This window comes from Anas platyrhynchos, chromosome 1 (assembly GCF_047663525.1).
Source record: "Anas platyrhynchos isolate ZD024472 breed Pekin duck chromosome 1, IASCAAS_PekinDuck_T2T, whole genome shotgun sequence".
NCBI lineage: Eukaryota > Metazoa > Chordata > Aves > Anseriformes > Anatidae > Anas > Anas platyrhynchos.
The window spans coordinates 67,983,617-67,999,746 of NC_092587.1; the positions used below are offsets into that span (position 1 = coordinate 67,983,617).

The 16,130-nt window shown below is 35.8% G+C and overlaps 1 protein-coding gene across 25 annotated transcripts in view; it reads left to right on the forward strand.

The window, feature by feature from the left end:
* PLEKHA5 (pleckstrin homology domain containing A5) overlaps window positions 1-16,130 on the forward strand; it is a 167,149-nt gene that overhangs the window by 98,337 nt on the left and 52,682 nt on the right. For 24 of the 25 annotated variants that reach the window (XR_003497894.3, XR_003497906.3, XM_027459833.3 and 21 more), the window contains 4 exons: window positions 2,202-2,285; window positions 3,231-3,351; window positions 9,506-9,610; window positions 13,063-13,135. Coding sequence is in view for 22 of the 25 variants with exons in the window: in XM_027459833.3 (XP_027315634.1) it covers window positions 2,202-2,285; window positions 3,231-3,351; window positions 9,506-9,610; window positions 13,063-13,135 (383 nt within the window). In the remaining 3 variants the exon portion in view is untranslated. Of the gene's footprint in view, window positions 1-2,201; window positions 2,286-3,230; window positions 3,352-9,505; window positions 9,611-13,062; window positions 13,136-16,130 lie in introns of those variants that run through there. The other variant, XR_005262579.2, reaches the window with a different exon arrangement.

Sequence of the window (16,130 nt, forward strand, 5' to 3'; positions counted from 1 at the left end):
GAACATTTTCAAGATGAGTTGTGCTTCCTAGTTTTGAAAGCTGAAAAGATGAGGCAAACAGGCAATAAAAGAGGTATCTGCTAAGGACAACGTGGCATTCAGGACTCCTGGTGTTTTGCACCTCTTCTGCCACCTTACAGCTGAAGCACATTTTTTTCCTCCAGGTTTGTTCTCTGTCCAGGAGTATTTTTAGGGCTGAACTTGTGATAAAAGAAGACATAGTGTTATATAAAATCTTACAATGAACAATAACTTTTAAAAAAGTATTCTTTGCAGAAGTAAATATTTTAAATGGAATTATTGGGTGCATCAAGCACGGCATCGCTAGTAGGTCGAGGGAGGTGATTGTCCCGCTCTACTCTGCGCTGGTGTGGCCTCACCTCGAGTACTGTGTGCAGTTCTGGGCACCACAGTATAAAAAGGACATGAAACTGTTGGAGAGTGTCCAGAGGAGGGCTACGAAGATGGTGAAAGGCCTGGAGGGGAAGACGTACGAGGAACGGCTGAGGGCACTGGGCCTGTTCAGCCTGGAGAAGAGGAGGCTGAGGGGAGACCTCATCGCAGTCTACAACTTCCTCGTAAGGGGGTGTCGAGAGGCAGGAGACCTTTTCTCCATTAACACCAGCGACAGGACCCGCGGGAACGGGGTTAAGCTGAGGCAGGGGAAGTTTAGGCTGGACATAAGGAGGGGGTTCTTCACAGAGAGAGTGGTTGCACACTGGAACAGGCTCCCCAGGGAAGTGGTCACTGCACCGAACCTGACTGAATTTAAGAAGAGATTGGACTGTGCACTTAGTCACATGGTCTGAACTTTTGGGTAGACCTGTGCGGTGTCAAGAGTTGGACTTGATGATCCTTAAGGGTCCCTTCCAACTCAGGATATTCTATGATTCTATGATTCTATTGTTTCTTCATCATTTACAGTGCTGTTTTCAGTTACTGTTGTTTTGCTTTCTGCATTATATAATTTGGATGACATTTATGCTTTTAACACTTTAAATAATATGAGGTGAGTTCATTGTGAAACACCTGTGCTATATCCACCTGCAGTCTGTGTTCATTGCCTGGCCTTAGTCTGAATACAGCCTGTGTGCTTTTAAATCACCGAACCAAGTTTAAATTTCATCAGTGCCCCTTTCCAGCTCTCTTCCTACATGACATAGGGGAGAGTTTCCAGGGGGAGTGTTGCAGTCCATCCTCCTTGCCCCTCACTGTGTCCCAGGCTTGCTGCTCTGCCAGTTGGCAGCTCCGCGCTTGCAGGTGTGTTCACACGTGGCATGACTGGGGCTGTGAGACCCTGCAGCATGGAGGGACACCACAGGTACAGAGGCCCTGGTCTGCAGCAGGAATGAGCTGGTTGGCACATCCTGGGGGCAGTAAATGCAACTCATCTTGACCCCATCCCTCCAATCCCCTCTTGGACTGGATTGCGCTAGTGGAAATATTTCCTTCTTGAGTGGCGGTAACTGATAGCTGTTGAAGTTTGGCAATTTCTTTTAAGTTCTGGGAGCTGCTGTGATACAGCAACAGCTGCGGTTCAGGAACAAGATCATGTGAAATGAGTGGTGTGTGTTGCTGAGAGTGAAGCTGTAGGCTGACAGGCTGCTTGGCACCTGAAGGTACTCCCAGGGGAGGCGCAGGGGAGCAGCGCATGAGCTTGTCATCGGCCAAAACAGACCTGTGCCTGTGGCACCCTGCTCTGTTCCAGTCACGGGATAGTTATCTGCTTTATCTGAAGATTTTAACTGAGTGATTTTGTGTTTTAGGCTAGAAGACAATTGCCTTCAGTGTATTGTTGTTTTATCCTTACAGAGCAGTTATGCCTTAAGTTTGCCTACTCCTTGCATAGCTGAAGTCTTATTTAAAAGTATATACAGATTTCACTGAAGTAAATTATTAGTGATCATGTATAAACTAGTCATACTCTTATGGTACTATTTTTTAAATTCAAAAGCAATACCAACCTAACACAAATGTCTTCTATTTTCAGAATATTCATGAAGATTTTTTGAGTAATTCTATCATCTTTTTATCATCCTTTTTTGTTTATGTGTGTGTGCTATGTCTTAACAAAACATTGGTAATGATTTTCACTGGTTTGATACACTTGATGTGTTAGGTTTATATACTTGAGCTGGAAATTTGAAAAATAATTTTGCCTATGAATTGCCTACAACTTGTTTCTTATCTCTTCTCCACAGTCATAATGAACGAAAAGTAACTTGTAAGCATCCAGTAACAGGACAGCCTTCACAGGACAACTGTATTTTTGTTGTGAATGAACAGTAAGTGGCTATCGAATTTTAATCTGTATGTTTTATAGTATTGAGCTAAGCTTCAGTGATTGCTAATTGTGATATTTAATTTATTTTTTCCATGTCAGATTAGCATATGTAAAGTTTTATTTATTTAAATTGTTTGAAAGCAATATTAAATGCTTAATATTATTTTATCTAAAAAGACAAAAGCCATAACCCAAATTGGTTATATATGGTAGAAATGCACTTTGTTTAACTGAGTAGATTTCTATTTTTCACTTCAGTTATTCTACAGTGTTAACAAACAATGCATATACTATTTAATAATCCAACAAATGTCCAACAATTCATTTTTAATTGTATAGCAACAATCAAGTGTAATTTACCTTGCTTTATCTGATGGTTTTTCCTTTATTGGTTATTTTCTTGACCAGCTGAGACAGTTTCTGAACCACTGAGTAATAACTTGGCTTTGCTATCTTCACATTAATTTTGTAGCATATACAATGAAATGTAAAAGTGAGAATATAAGACCTGACTTCAAGATACTATATGTGGCTGGATATTGGGTGTCCAATTCATCATCATTGCTGTGACACCTCTTGTATCGTAGCTAGAATGGAAACTGCCAGAACTGCAGTATGTGAAATTGCACAAATGTGCATATTCTCACAGAAGTAGGGTAAAGCCATGTGGAGCCTTTGGAGAGCATTTCTTCCTGTTTGTCTCATGTTTTTCCCTCCCACCAACACCATAAACTAATACAGAAATCCTACTTCAAAACAAAATCTTGAAATTAATCTATGACATTTAAGTTTAAAATACAGTGTAGGTAACTTTACAATGAAGTATGAACTGCTTTCAAATTGAAAAAGTAGGACACAGCCTGTATTAGGCTACATCTAGGGGTGCTTTTTAATAGCAGTCTGCATACACAGCATGTTCTAGTGCTATTACATACTCTATTTTCAGGACTGCTGCAGCGATGACGTCTGAAGAAAAGAAGGAGCGACCAGTAAGCATGTTATGTGAAGCAACTAACTACAATCTGACATCAGATTATGCTGCTCATCCAATGAGCCCTGTGGGCAGAGTAAGTATGCCCAAATTAAGTTAAAATTATTTATTTATTTCACCAGATACTAGACAGTACTTTATTAGTATTCCATTTTAAAAGAGAAACAAAGTGTATTTGTTACCTTTTCAGGACATTCAGTTCTTTAGATGTTTTACTTGGAAACTGAGGTGTTTGAAATTATCACTGAAGCTGTAATTTTTATCAGATATCTCAGATCTTATGACTTGCACGTACTTAAATTGTTGACAGAATATAACCTTTATAATTACTTAAGTGTAAATGAGAAAAATCTTGAGTCACTGCTCAGACATGTGGGTGTAAGCATTGTTAGGGATACACAATTGGCTAATTTCTTTTGGTAAGGTAACTATCTATAAGAAGTGGTTACAAGAGAGAGAGATGTAAGGTGACCCTGTGGTAAACCAAAAGGGCCGATACTATGATTTACTGACATTGAACCAGAAATACTGGTTTCCAAAGAAAATTCCTAGGGAAAATCGTGGAGATTCCAAGACTACCTTATGTTGTATCCCTCTTCCTTCATTTACCCAGCTTCTCAGAAAGCTAAGATGAATGCCGAGATGTTTATACATGTGATGGATTCAATTATATCTACTTTAAGTTTTTTGAATAAGGTTGGCAAAGCTATTGTTTGCATTTTTTCCATTTCGGAGACCTTTCATAAAAAGAAAGTGCAGCTGAAACAAAATTAATTTCCTTCATTAAATTTGTTAGAATACCAAGATGAACGCTGTGATCGGTGCTGACAGATGCAAGCCCTCTAATATCTTCTACCAAGCAGTTATCATTTAAACAAGTGGGAAAAAAAAAAAAAACAAACACATTTTTACTACCCAGTGAAAACCTTAGCCCCGAGAAGTGTTTTTTGGCAGATTAATCCACCCTGCAACAGAAAATAGATTTTGGAATGTCTTTCAATTGAGCAGATTCCTTAATTTCAAAGAACTGATATAATTTGTTTTCCATGTAGTAGAAAAGAAACATCCTAAGATTTCTTAAAGCGCTTTTTTGAAACACCTTTTTTTGTTGTTTTAAATATAAATTAAGGATTCTGGCTGTCTAATGAGACATAAGAAAAATGTTATTTAATGAGAAAAGATGTCTAGCTTTTAAACAGTGTCTTCATCTGTCATTGTTGCTGGGGGGAAAAAAAGGAGTCACAAATTAATTATAAACAGTAATAAAATCCATAATCTCAATTTTTGTATGTTTCCATTTGTGCAGGACAGACAGCTTATGAAGCAGTAAGAGTTGTAATAGTGGTGCAGATTGTAGTAATAGTTACACAGAAAATTAGCTACAATGGTGCTGTCTAGGAAGCGCTTTCAGATTAAATGTAGGAAATTAATTCCAATCTAGGGAGCACACATTCTACAAACATTTTCATACTCTCCCTTCGAAAGAGTAGTTCAGAGTAGTCTGTCTGTTTCACAGTGTTCAAGAAGGAAGTTGAGGTTGCTACAGGCCAATTTTAATTTCTTTACAGTCTTTGATTAGTGACACTTCAGCATCTTGTGCATACTTCTGTCTTTTGAAGGACTTCTTGCACTACTCTTCGTTCCTCTTGTCTATTTATTCTAGTTTTTACATTAATCATTAATGTTATAAGTGCATTGGACAGTATATGCAATTACTGTACATCACTTTTCAAAGGTAAACTTGTCTGAATTTCTGCAGCCCTGTTTTTAATGTTTTGTTTTTAGGAGGAGAGTAATTGCTAAATGGAACCACAACTAATATTAGTCAGCCTTAGGTGACTCTTATTAGGTGGCTGTTTAAGGCTAAAGGTTTAAATTGCTTTTAAAGACAACTATATAGGAGTTGCCCACTGGTTCAACTTGGATGCAACAACTAATTTTTATCTACGTTTTCATTGTTTGTCTCGCAACTGGGATATTCTTAGCTGTCTTAACAACATTTGAATATAGTATGTAGAGGCTATGTGTATTACAATGCAATCGGAGGGATAAAATATCAGTGAGGAAAGTAGGTTATAGAGTAGCAAAATGACAACACCTATTTTTTTATTCCTATTTGCAGAGAGAGCTAATGAATGTGCTTAATGTTGGAAGATAATGAGGAATGGAGGTAAAGTTTATGGTAGAACTTAAGTTGAAGACAGTTGAGGGGTGTAGAAATAAATTCTCCCTTTCATGAATGTTACCTGATTCAGAATAGACATGGCACTTGAAGAATTTTTTGTTTTGTGGCAGAAAGACTCATTGGTCTGATACTGTTGTTCAGAAGTTCATATGAGGTGAGACAAAAATGACTCTCTCCCAGACAGAAGTCTTACTGCTACTCCTTCTTCCCCACTGTATAAAGCATGGTGACCAATTAATACACCATAGTCCTGGGCATAGTACTTTTTTTTAAAAAAAGTATTGTTTCTCCTGTGTTGGCTTGGAGTGTATTTCTAGATTTAAAACCACTAGCATAGACCTCTGAGGAAGATCTCCGTAGGCTTATGGCTACAGATACATACATTTCTAACTTTCTTTTTAAAATGAAGAAGTCTTCCTCATTTTTATTGTGCTCTTTTCCTCTTTTTTAAGTGCTACCTAGACCAATATGATTACATATCCTGAAATTAATTTGGGAGATCGTTTTTTTTGATGTGTACATAAAGTGAGGCATGTCGCCAGTTCCCCTTCATAGTTCATCTCCCCTGCTCTTTCATCGCAGCCCTGATTATCAACAGAACAGTGCTAACAGTTTTCTCACAGTAAGTGGAATGGAGTCTACATTACAGGAGATATGTCAGATTGTTTATAAATAATGTGCATCAGTTTGTCGATAGATATTTCACAGAGTACTCAAGCCAGTCCAGCCTTAAAATGGCTAGTTTAGGCATAGCTGTGCACATCTTATCGGGGTTCTGGTTAGACAGAAATTTCAGAGTAATAACCATGAGATACATCTACATTAGCAAATAGCACAGTAAACAGGAGCTATATGTGCAGGGTACTATTGGTGCTCAGGACCAAACACCTGTACGATATTTTCATGTTGTATCTTCAAGTTAGTCCAATAGTGTTCCTTGTGCTTTTTACATTTTAGTCTTACCTAAAATAAATCCAGTTTTCTCTACTATGCATACCAAAGCACAGTTAGAAGGAATGATTGGGAGATTTTTTTTCAAAAGCAACCTCCTAATCCAAAATAAAATGCTGAGGCAGAAACCCACTCAGTTCATGGAAAACTGCAATATTGGAAGGCACCTAAATTGCCTACAAAATCTAGAAGGCAGTATCATCTTGGTTTGTGGTTTGGAAAAAAATTTGAGCCTTAAAGACTAGAAACATATTTTTGAACAGAAGTTGAAAGTTCCAAAAATTTAGATTCCTGCTGTTTTGATTTTACATGCAGAAGATTCTCGAGCCCTGTTTTTTCAAATACTGAAGCAGTAAGTTTAGTGATCACTTTTCTGGTAGTTGAAGAGCATTTTTAAGTGTACTTAGCAGTTCTGAAAATGGGAAAGAAGCTTTACGTAAATTCTGTGTCCCCTAGCAGCTGAATAGAGGGAAGAGCAGCTAATATAGTGATTAAATGTGCAGCTCCAGCTATTCTGGATTTGTCCAGAGTTCAAAAACCTTGCTCGTGTTTTTCTTCAGGCTGGGGAAAGAGTGACTATCACTGGCTGAATTTCCTAGCGTCTTTCTCAGTACTGGGACTGTGCACGGTCCTGTAGCTTCTGTTTTCAGAAGCATCACAGTTGTTAGGACCATTCCTCAGAATGCATAGAATAGTACTTACAGTGCTGTGGAGTGAGAAGTATTTGAACCCTTCCATTTTTAATTATTTCCTTTCATACTGTTTCCCCAGTATGTGATATATTAGACGTGTGGTGGAATGGTCTGGGATGACAGACATAAAAAGAGGAGGAGATGGTCTAAAAAGTTTGAGACCGGATAATAATGGTCTAAAAAGTTTGAGACCAGATAATAATTATTATATATATACACCTACAATATTTAAATCCCACAGTACGTATTGTATTCTCAGCCTCAAAGGAGGCTGAGAAATCACTGTGAACAAATACTCTCTTGTGGTAAAATAATCAGAAGTCTTCTAAGCCGTTCTCTGTATTAGCTAAAATTAGAAATCACTTCATGTTCTGTTTAGTTGATAGTTGATGTATGTTTGTATTTACAGTTGCAAATACATATAATTAATGCATTAAGTCTTTTCTCAGAGTTCAGTGAAATTGGAGTCAATATGGTTTATAGTCAGACCTATCTAAGAGAAATCTATTTAAATTACCTGAATCTCTTAGTAGATGTGACAATAGTAGTACTTGTGGTTGGTTGTGTTTTCAGAAGTCATGTGTTAACCGTGTTACAAGTAATGGACATCTGGAGAAATCTGATGAGTTTTTGACCCTTTAATATGTAATGCTAGAGAAGGGATGAGTGTTATAAATTATTTCTGATCCAAATCTCTTGGCACAGCTCTTATGTAACATGCCAATATAGGAGCTTTAGTGGTTTAATTGAATAGATATAGAATTAATTTTATAATGTGCTTTGAATTGTTAGAGGTGCTTTGTATTTTCCTTTTTTACATCTAGATGTCATAGTTCTATTAGCTTCTTTAAAAATGTCCATTTTGCACTGGTAGAATTTTCCAGATGAAGATCTGAAAGATTTTGATTTACAGTTTGAATTAGGTTTTCAATCACTTGATCTGTCTTGCTTTCCAAACAGATCTGAGTCAAATTTCTGTATCTCCAAGGGAAATAAAAGCACTCAAATGGTTTTTATATTCCCTTCCGATTCTTAAAAAAAAGAAAAAGTCCTTGTTTCATTGTGTTGTAGACTTCAGACAAACACGCATAGTTTTTGTAATGTCATTCTTTTTAGACTAAGCTATATTGTACTCTTCAGTAAATGGCATTGTTGACAAAAGCTGCACATCATTTTAAATTGCAGCTTTCAGTTTGATTTTAAACCTACTGTGGAATTCTCTCTAAAGCATGTATAAATCATAATGCAATTCTGTGAGGTATGTTGAGTTTTCCTAGAGAAACCCATACCCTAATTTGCAACAAAAATTGAGTGTGTGTTTAGCCTTCCAATTTGAGCATCTTATTTAGAAACTTTGCATAACTTTTCAATTAGTCTCAGTAGTAGAGATGGGGAAGCTGAAGCACAAGATTATATTGTCTAAACTCAAATAGTAGATTTGGAGCAGAGCCAAGAACACAGCTTAGAAAACTTATTTGAATGTTTCTTTTTCTGCAGAATGGGATGCTTTCCTGTATTGCATTGCATGGTTTCTGAGGCACCAATCTTACAGAATTTAAAACACACACACTTAGCAGATTTAGTTGCACAACAAACTTTCTAAATGTAGACTGAAAAGAATGAAGTGTGAATTGGAAAAGCACTGCGCATTTCTTTATGCCTTTTCCACTTTCTTTGTGTTTCTCAAGTACAAGAAGAATGAAATCTGAAATGGTTTATATTTCCTGCTTTTCTTAATCATCTGTGATTGTTGCATAGCTGTAAGGATGTAAAAGATATTAGTGACAGCAGAAGTAAATGCCGGAGTTTAAGGACTAAAGACTCAAAATAGGCCTTAGTGCAAGTAGGTAAAATATTGAATATTCAAACTAGCCAAGGGATTTATGGTGTGGAGGTTTTTGAGGGGGAAGAAATAATTTTAGAAAGTTACCCTATGTGTTAGAAAAGTGGAAGACTCATCAAGAACTCTGTGAATTATATCTTGTTGAAATCTGAGCATGTTTTCATTTATTAGGCCTATGTTTAAAAAAGGAAAGAGTAGAATTTTCATACCCAGGTGATGTAATTTTTCATAATTAACAACAGTTCTGTTGGATGGAACTAGACCTACAACTTGGTAGATTTTCTACCCGACTGATAAGAAGGTCAGATATGTATTTGTTCTTTATCATTTAAACAACAACAACAAAAATCTTTGTTTTGGGATTTGTCTCTACATTTTTTGCAAAGAAATAAGGAAGAAATTTTGAAGCCAGTGTAACTATCATAATTCTTCACCTAAAAAGGAATACAGTTCGCATTCTGTAATCCCCCTGATAGAAAAAGATCTCAAAGAAAATTCATTATAATTTTTTGACAGATATTGATACCACATTTTCTTTAACCTTTTCATTTTAATTTAGACATCACGATCTTCAAAGAAGGTTCATAATTTTGGAAAGAGATCAAACTCAATAAAGAGGAACCCTAATGCACCAGTTGTCAGACGTGGATGGCTCTACAAACAGGTACGCTTTCCCCTTTAATCTTGGGTTGCTTTTTTGGTTGTTTGGTGTTGGTTTCTTTTTGGTAAGGTGTATAATATACAGAAGACAAATGTTTGTAGAAAATGTAATTGTGGTAATGCCAGAGTGAAAGTATAAAGTAGGAGAAACTGATGTAATATTTCAATTAAGTATCTACCTATTAGGCAACATTGTGATATAAATGAGAAATATGCATTTTTTTTCCAGGCCTTTATGGGCTTGAAAAGTCTAGGCCGATGCTGGTGGTAAATAGACAAATGAATTTGAGGCATACTTACATAACGGGACAAGGATATATGATCCATTATATTGTTTTTGAAATTCTGAAATTTCTTGTTTTAGGATGTATCTGTTAACATTTTTTTTTAATTAAGTAAATATTTTCAATGCAAACTGTCAATCAAGCAAATTTCTCACATATGAAAAGATGGGGGAATGACAATATACATTATAGTTTTCTTAAATCAAAGATGATCATCTTGATGATCATAGAGGGCAGTTTAGTTTTCTTATTGAACGTAAACTAATCTGAAGCATTTGATCTTTATTGTTTAGTGACAGTATACCTGCAGATTTGCTAGTCTGCAGTACCAGACCATCTGCACTTTCTTACTCTGCAAGAAACAACAAAACTGATTGTCATGTTAGGAGTATGTCTTCTTAAGTCCATCAAGAACCCTCTAAGAACTTGTCATGTAAACTCTATCAAGATGTGAATGCCTGTATATAATTTTTAATATCCACTGTCATTTATTCTCCTTACTCTGATAAAGTAGCTTTCTGGGTTCTGTTGAGTCAGTTTTGAAAATTTACTACTAAACAGATTTTTTTAGCATTTTTTTCAGTAGTAAGTATCTGTTTAGTAGTAGATTTGTAGATTTGTCCATGTTTAGATACTCTTGTGGCCTCTATTCTCATTTAGTGTTGAGAGAGAAAATTCATGAGGGTAACAGGTTGTTGGTTTGTTTTTTTTTGGTTTTTTTTTTGCTTTATGGGGCTATTTATATTACACTTCTTGGCATAGAAAAAAAAACACAACTTTAATCCTGAGACGATCAACTAAGTTGACTGAAATACAAAGTCTAAATTACAGCACAGGTACTTGTGTGAATGAGTATCAGTGTTACACAATCTGTCTTTCTGGTATATATGCAAGTATAAAAATCTCCCCCTGCAGTAGAAACAGAAGTTTGCTGATACTTTGCTTCATACTTCTGAATAAGTTAGAGCCCTTTGAATTCCTCATTTTGATGGTTTGGCTTTTCATTTTGAGGTCCTTTGCATTGAGTTTTACATGTGTGGAAAGTGAAGTTAAGCACCTAAATCAACTTAGTGGAATGCTCTAAAGATTCTTACCTGCTAGTTTCAATCCAATAGTGAAATATTCAGAATGGATATTCAGTATACAAAGTAGTGTAAAGATGTTGCTTTCCCAAAAACTAAGTCCATTATAGTGTACAGTTCTTTAACTCATGAAGAAACAGTAACTATATTTTAAGATTGCAAATTTGTTAAGGTTGGAAGGGAACTCTTGATCATCTAGCATAACCTCCGCTGCTTATCCAGGGTCAGTTAGAGCCAGTTGCCCCGGGCTGTGTCCAGTCTGGTTTTGAATATTCCCACAGATGAAGACTTACCACAACCTTTGTGCCACTGATCACCACCATCTGGGCCTGGCATTTCAGCCAGTTTTCAGTCCATCTCATTGTCCAAATGAAGTGGACTGTCCATTGGAATGGTTTTGTGTGTAAAATGATTTAAATGCTTTGATGTTTGATTGTGTTGTGTAAGGAATGATTGCTGTATGTTTTCATGTTGTAGTAGTAAATGAAAATTGATTTACTCATGAGTTTAACCAATAGATATTATCTTCAGGAATCTACAGGAATCCCTCAGGAATTTACAGTAAAAGTATGTGCAGGTTTCTTTTTGACAATAAAATGACTTAACATAATCATATAATCACAGAGTACAGTAAGTTTTGTTTGACCCATGGTGTGGTATCTCATTGCATGTAATGCCAATTTTCTTTGTCTATTTATTATAATCAGAATCATGAGGAAAAAAGTTTGTGAGTTACCGATACAGAAGGGTTTTACTTCCAAATAAGAAAAAAATAAAATATGAGAACCACATAGTCATTTTTTGTGCCTTTCTGCTATGTCTAAGGAAAGCAGAATGATCATTCCTGGAGTGTTTCATTTTTGACAGACTTTTGTACATGACCATGTAGAAACCTGTTGATGTCTTTGAGTGATGGGAGAAATGTGATGTTGCATAACAGCTTCTTTAGCAAGCCTGTCTGAAGGTTTGAATTAATCCTTTGTACTGAAGAAGTTTAGAAATTTTCAAATCATAAGGTTGATTTTTATAAGCAGCGTCCTTTGGGCCAGGGGTCCTGCATTCTAATCCACTACTGAGTTAGTGACCTTGTCAGTAAGGGGAGGAAGCCAGTCTCTGCCCCCTTTGTGTCTGCTTTGCCAGCTGTGAAATAGGAGCTGACTGCTACGGACAGTGCTTCTAGACTTCATTAGTATTTGTTAAATCACTTTGAAGTCCTTAGAAGAAAGGGTCTGTGAAATGTTTACTTATTCTATTTATCAAGACTTTTGTAGCAGATGATTATTTTAACTTTTTCTGAATAATATTTCATAGCTAATTCTTGACTTATTCCTTTTCCATCCTTCAGAACTTGCCCCCACCCCAAAAAGAGCAAAGTTCGAAATAAGAGGCTAAAAATGATGCAAACATTTCTTTAAAAACAACAGTTTTTCTTGAGTATAGTTCAAGATTTCGGATTTCATTATAGAATCCTTCTTGGTTGTCAGAAAAACTATTCATGAAAAGAATATTGATAATTCACACGTACCTTTCTTCTTGGAGCAGATTATCATATTTATGAAATCTAATCCTGCTAGGATGTGCATGCTGCAATGCTTCAGCTTATTTATGCTGCAGTGTAGTGGCAGTCCTTCATTCGGAGTTGTGCGGTGTAAATTGATTATAAACATAAAAGAAAATGAAATAGCTTTAGGAATAAACTTTGTGGGAAAGAATTTGCTCTAGATACTTGAGCAGTAGTAGAAGATTAGAATTTTAGTAGACAGTTTCTTCATAAAGCAAAGGATGGCTTTTTAAGTACTATCTTGCTCATTTAACAAAAAAGTGTAGATTGTTTCTGTTTAGTGTAGATTATAGTCTCTAGTATGCTGAAATAATGGGCTCCCACTGCATCACTTCTTGAACCATGTTAAAGTCAGGCTTCCTGGGTTTCCAGCATCAGGTCTGTAAAAAGAAGTCAAAGGTACTTAAAATAAGTACTTAGCTAGGAAAACTAGCACATTACCACAGTTTCGTAGTACTCTGTTTACTTTGTGAACTGTTTATTGTTTGCAGATGTAAAAGTACTTATGTGATTGCTTTTATTAATACAGGACAGTACCGGAATGAAGTTGTGGAAGAAGCGGTGGTTTGTGCTCTCTGATCTGTGCCTCTTCTATTACAGAGGTAAGTTCTGCTCAGGAAAGGTTTGTTTGCTAGTTTCACTGCAAGCAGATAAATTTTGACTCGCTACTAAATGTAAGAAAAAATAAGCTGCTACTTAACTTAATGGAAGAAATAGTTGTGTAGCTGCCAATATCCAGGCCTGTTACTTTTATTTTTTTCTTTTCCTTTCTTAATTAGCAATTTCATATAATTACTTCCTTCCTGTCAAGTATGCTCAAAGGGCAAATCCATTCACAACCACCTCTTTAATACATTCACATTCTAGATTGTACTTTTCTCACTACTTGTGTTGCTAGAAAGTAAATATGTCAAGTTAAATCTGATTTCTCATGCAAATGAAGTAACTGAAATGGGGATATGAAAGGTATAGTGAAGGGAGACTGAAGCTCTGCCTTTAGAAAGAAAAAGAGAAAGAGAAATTAGATTCCTTTTGGGAATCTAATCAGTGCTCATGAATACTTGTAATGTAAATGTCCAGTTTCATATGAGTAGAAGTCTCTGCTGCATTTGAAACATAGAGGAAATCTGTTAGTACCTTTATGTAGCTACGTCACATGTATTTTACAGGGGAAAAATAAGCTGCTTGCAATTCTAGTCTGGCGATATGTATGTTGGAGAACTGATTTCTTAACCATTATGGATTATTGGCTGTAGTGCTCCTTAGAGGATAAACAGGATGTGTGCCTGTGGAAACGTATTCGGTCCTGAAATAAGGTGTACAATAATAATGTTTTAAAGGAGGCTAAGAGCAAAGAAGAGTGTAAAGCATGACAAAATTGAGGAAAATGAACAGAACTCCACAGCCTTGTGAAGAGTAAGAGAGAGTTTCAGTTTGCAAGAGACACTAGGAATTGGCAAAAGTGTTGATGCTGGTGACATTGAAAGCCGTGACTGATTAAATTAAAATGCTTTTCTGTTAAAGTGCAGCGTATTTCTGTGCTAATCAAGAAAAATCAGGTCATAAAACACAGAAGCTCTGTCTTTGTAATTTTAGTTAACAGATTCTGAATTATTGAAACTTAATCTAGCTATGTCTCTTTACCCAGAAAAGTATACATTGGTGGATAAACAGCTGTGGAGTCAAAATTAATCTGTCATTTCAGTCATGCAGGCATCAATTGCTCTACAATTACACTGCAGTTAGTTAGGTGGTCATTACATACTCTGTGCTTTCTTATGGGGCTTTCTTATTTTAAACAAGTCTTCAGGCTTTCTCTTTGAAAGGTTGTAAAGAAATTGCTGCTTTGTCGTTTCATTAAGAACAGATCAAATTGACCTAAAGCGCTGCAAATGGATTGAAAAAAAATAAATAAATCCAGGCAGCTCTCTAATCTTTCTTGTTATATATTCTAGTGTACCTAATAAGCTGAAATACAAGCAAAGCAGTCTAAATTGTTTACATAATAAACATCACTTTTAGCTGTTATTGTCTTACAAGAAAGCAGTTAAAGCTTATAAACTTTAAGTAAACTGATGTTTAGTGAATCTTAAAAGTGTTAGAAATGACTACTAATATTAGAAGAAAAGATACACACTCTAAACCCCGTGCTTTTAAATTTTTGTATTAATTATGTTTCAGTTATTGGAAAAAATGGAAAAGGGGAGCAATGCACTTAATGCTAGACTGCAAACAGTGCTTCTAGCTGTCTGTCTGTTTATGATTACTGGTTTGTTGGTGGTTTGTTGCGGTTTGTTTTTGGTGTGTTTTTTTCATTTTGTTACTAAATCTTACTGGACTTTTATGATATTGTTACAATGTTAGCAGCTAATACTTAAATCTAATTTATAGATGAAGAATGATTTCACTGTACTTTTTCAGAGCTTAGAGAATGTTGTTCTCTCTCACTGGAGGATAAAAGACTGCCTGCTTTCATACCAAAAAGTTATTGTTGGAACAAATAAAAGATCTTTGAGCTGTACAGAAGATCTGCTGTTTTTCCCTTGTATTATTCATATATGGCATACAAGTAAAGATGGGTATGGGGCAGTGTAATGAGTAGATAAAAGCTACTCTGATGGGAAACAGATTTCAAAAATCTGGAAATGGAATGTAGCAGTATGTCTTTAACAAAGACCAAAGACCTCCAGACACACAGCTGTTTAGTGGAACAAAAATGCTTAATGCTTTTATATGGCACTACTGAGTGCAATAAACAAGTTGAAGTGTGATCTAGCAGCAGAAAAAAAAAAGTTTCCCCCCAAACCAGTCCAAATGAAGTAGAAAACCCCAGCTTTGCCATTCGTTCTGGGACACAGCAAAAAACAGCAATATTCCATTGTGTGTGTCTAGCAAGGAGTAAATATTTGGGGATAAGGGAATAGTGGTGGATCATTGTTTCAGGCATGCTTCTGAGTAGACCTGAAAGTCCTCCCTTCGTATCTTTATCTTATACAAAATGTTTTTATATTAAGTTCAATTAAATACCTATGCAAGACAGCTTAATTTTTACATCCAACATCTTGTGTGATGCTAGTATAGCTGAGCAGAGCTTTACAATTCTGGATAACAGAAGAAAGCTATGGCTTTTCAGAATTTAGTACGTAGATCATATCAGAACAAGGAAGATTTGTAAATCCACATATAAGGTAGTCCTTTTGTTCTGCTTACATGTATTTTCCTACAATTCTTTTAATTGTAGCAGTATTAATTTTCTATGCTTGAAACTTCGGAATATCTAAATTTGGTCTTAATTTCATGGATATATAGTCATTTATTGTGGGCAGCGTCTTCAACTAAGACAAGCATTATATGGCCATATCTTAAGATTCTGGTTGTGAATAGAAGTTCTGTGTCTGAAATAAAATTAAGAATGACTTTGAGAATTGTATCCAATTATTCTTCTATTAAATCATAATTGGATTTGACAGCTGGTTGTGGCTTCCAGTTAAAATGTCAAGTTATTATTTATAAGTTTTTTTAATTGTATGTAAAATAGGGTTCAGTGAAAAGGGTGGTTTTTTGCTTGTTTTTTGTAAGTGGTCTGACACATCTGTT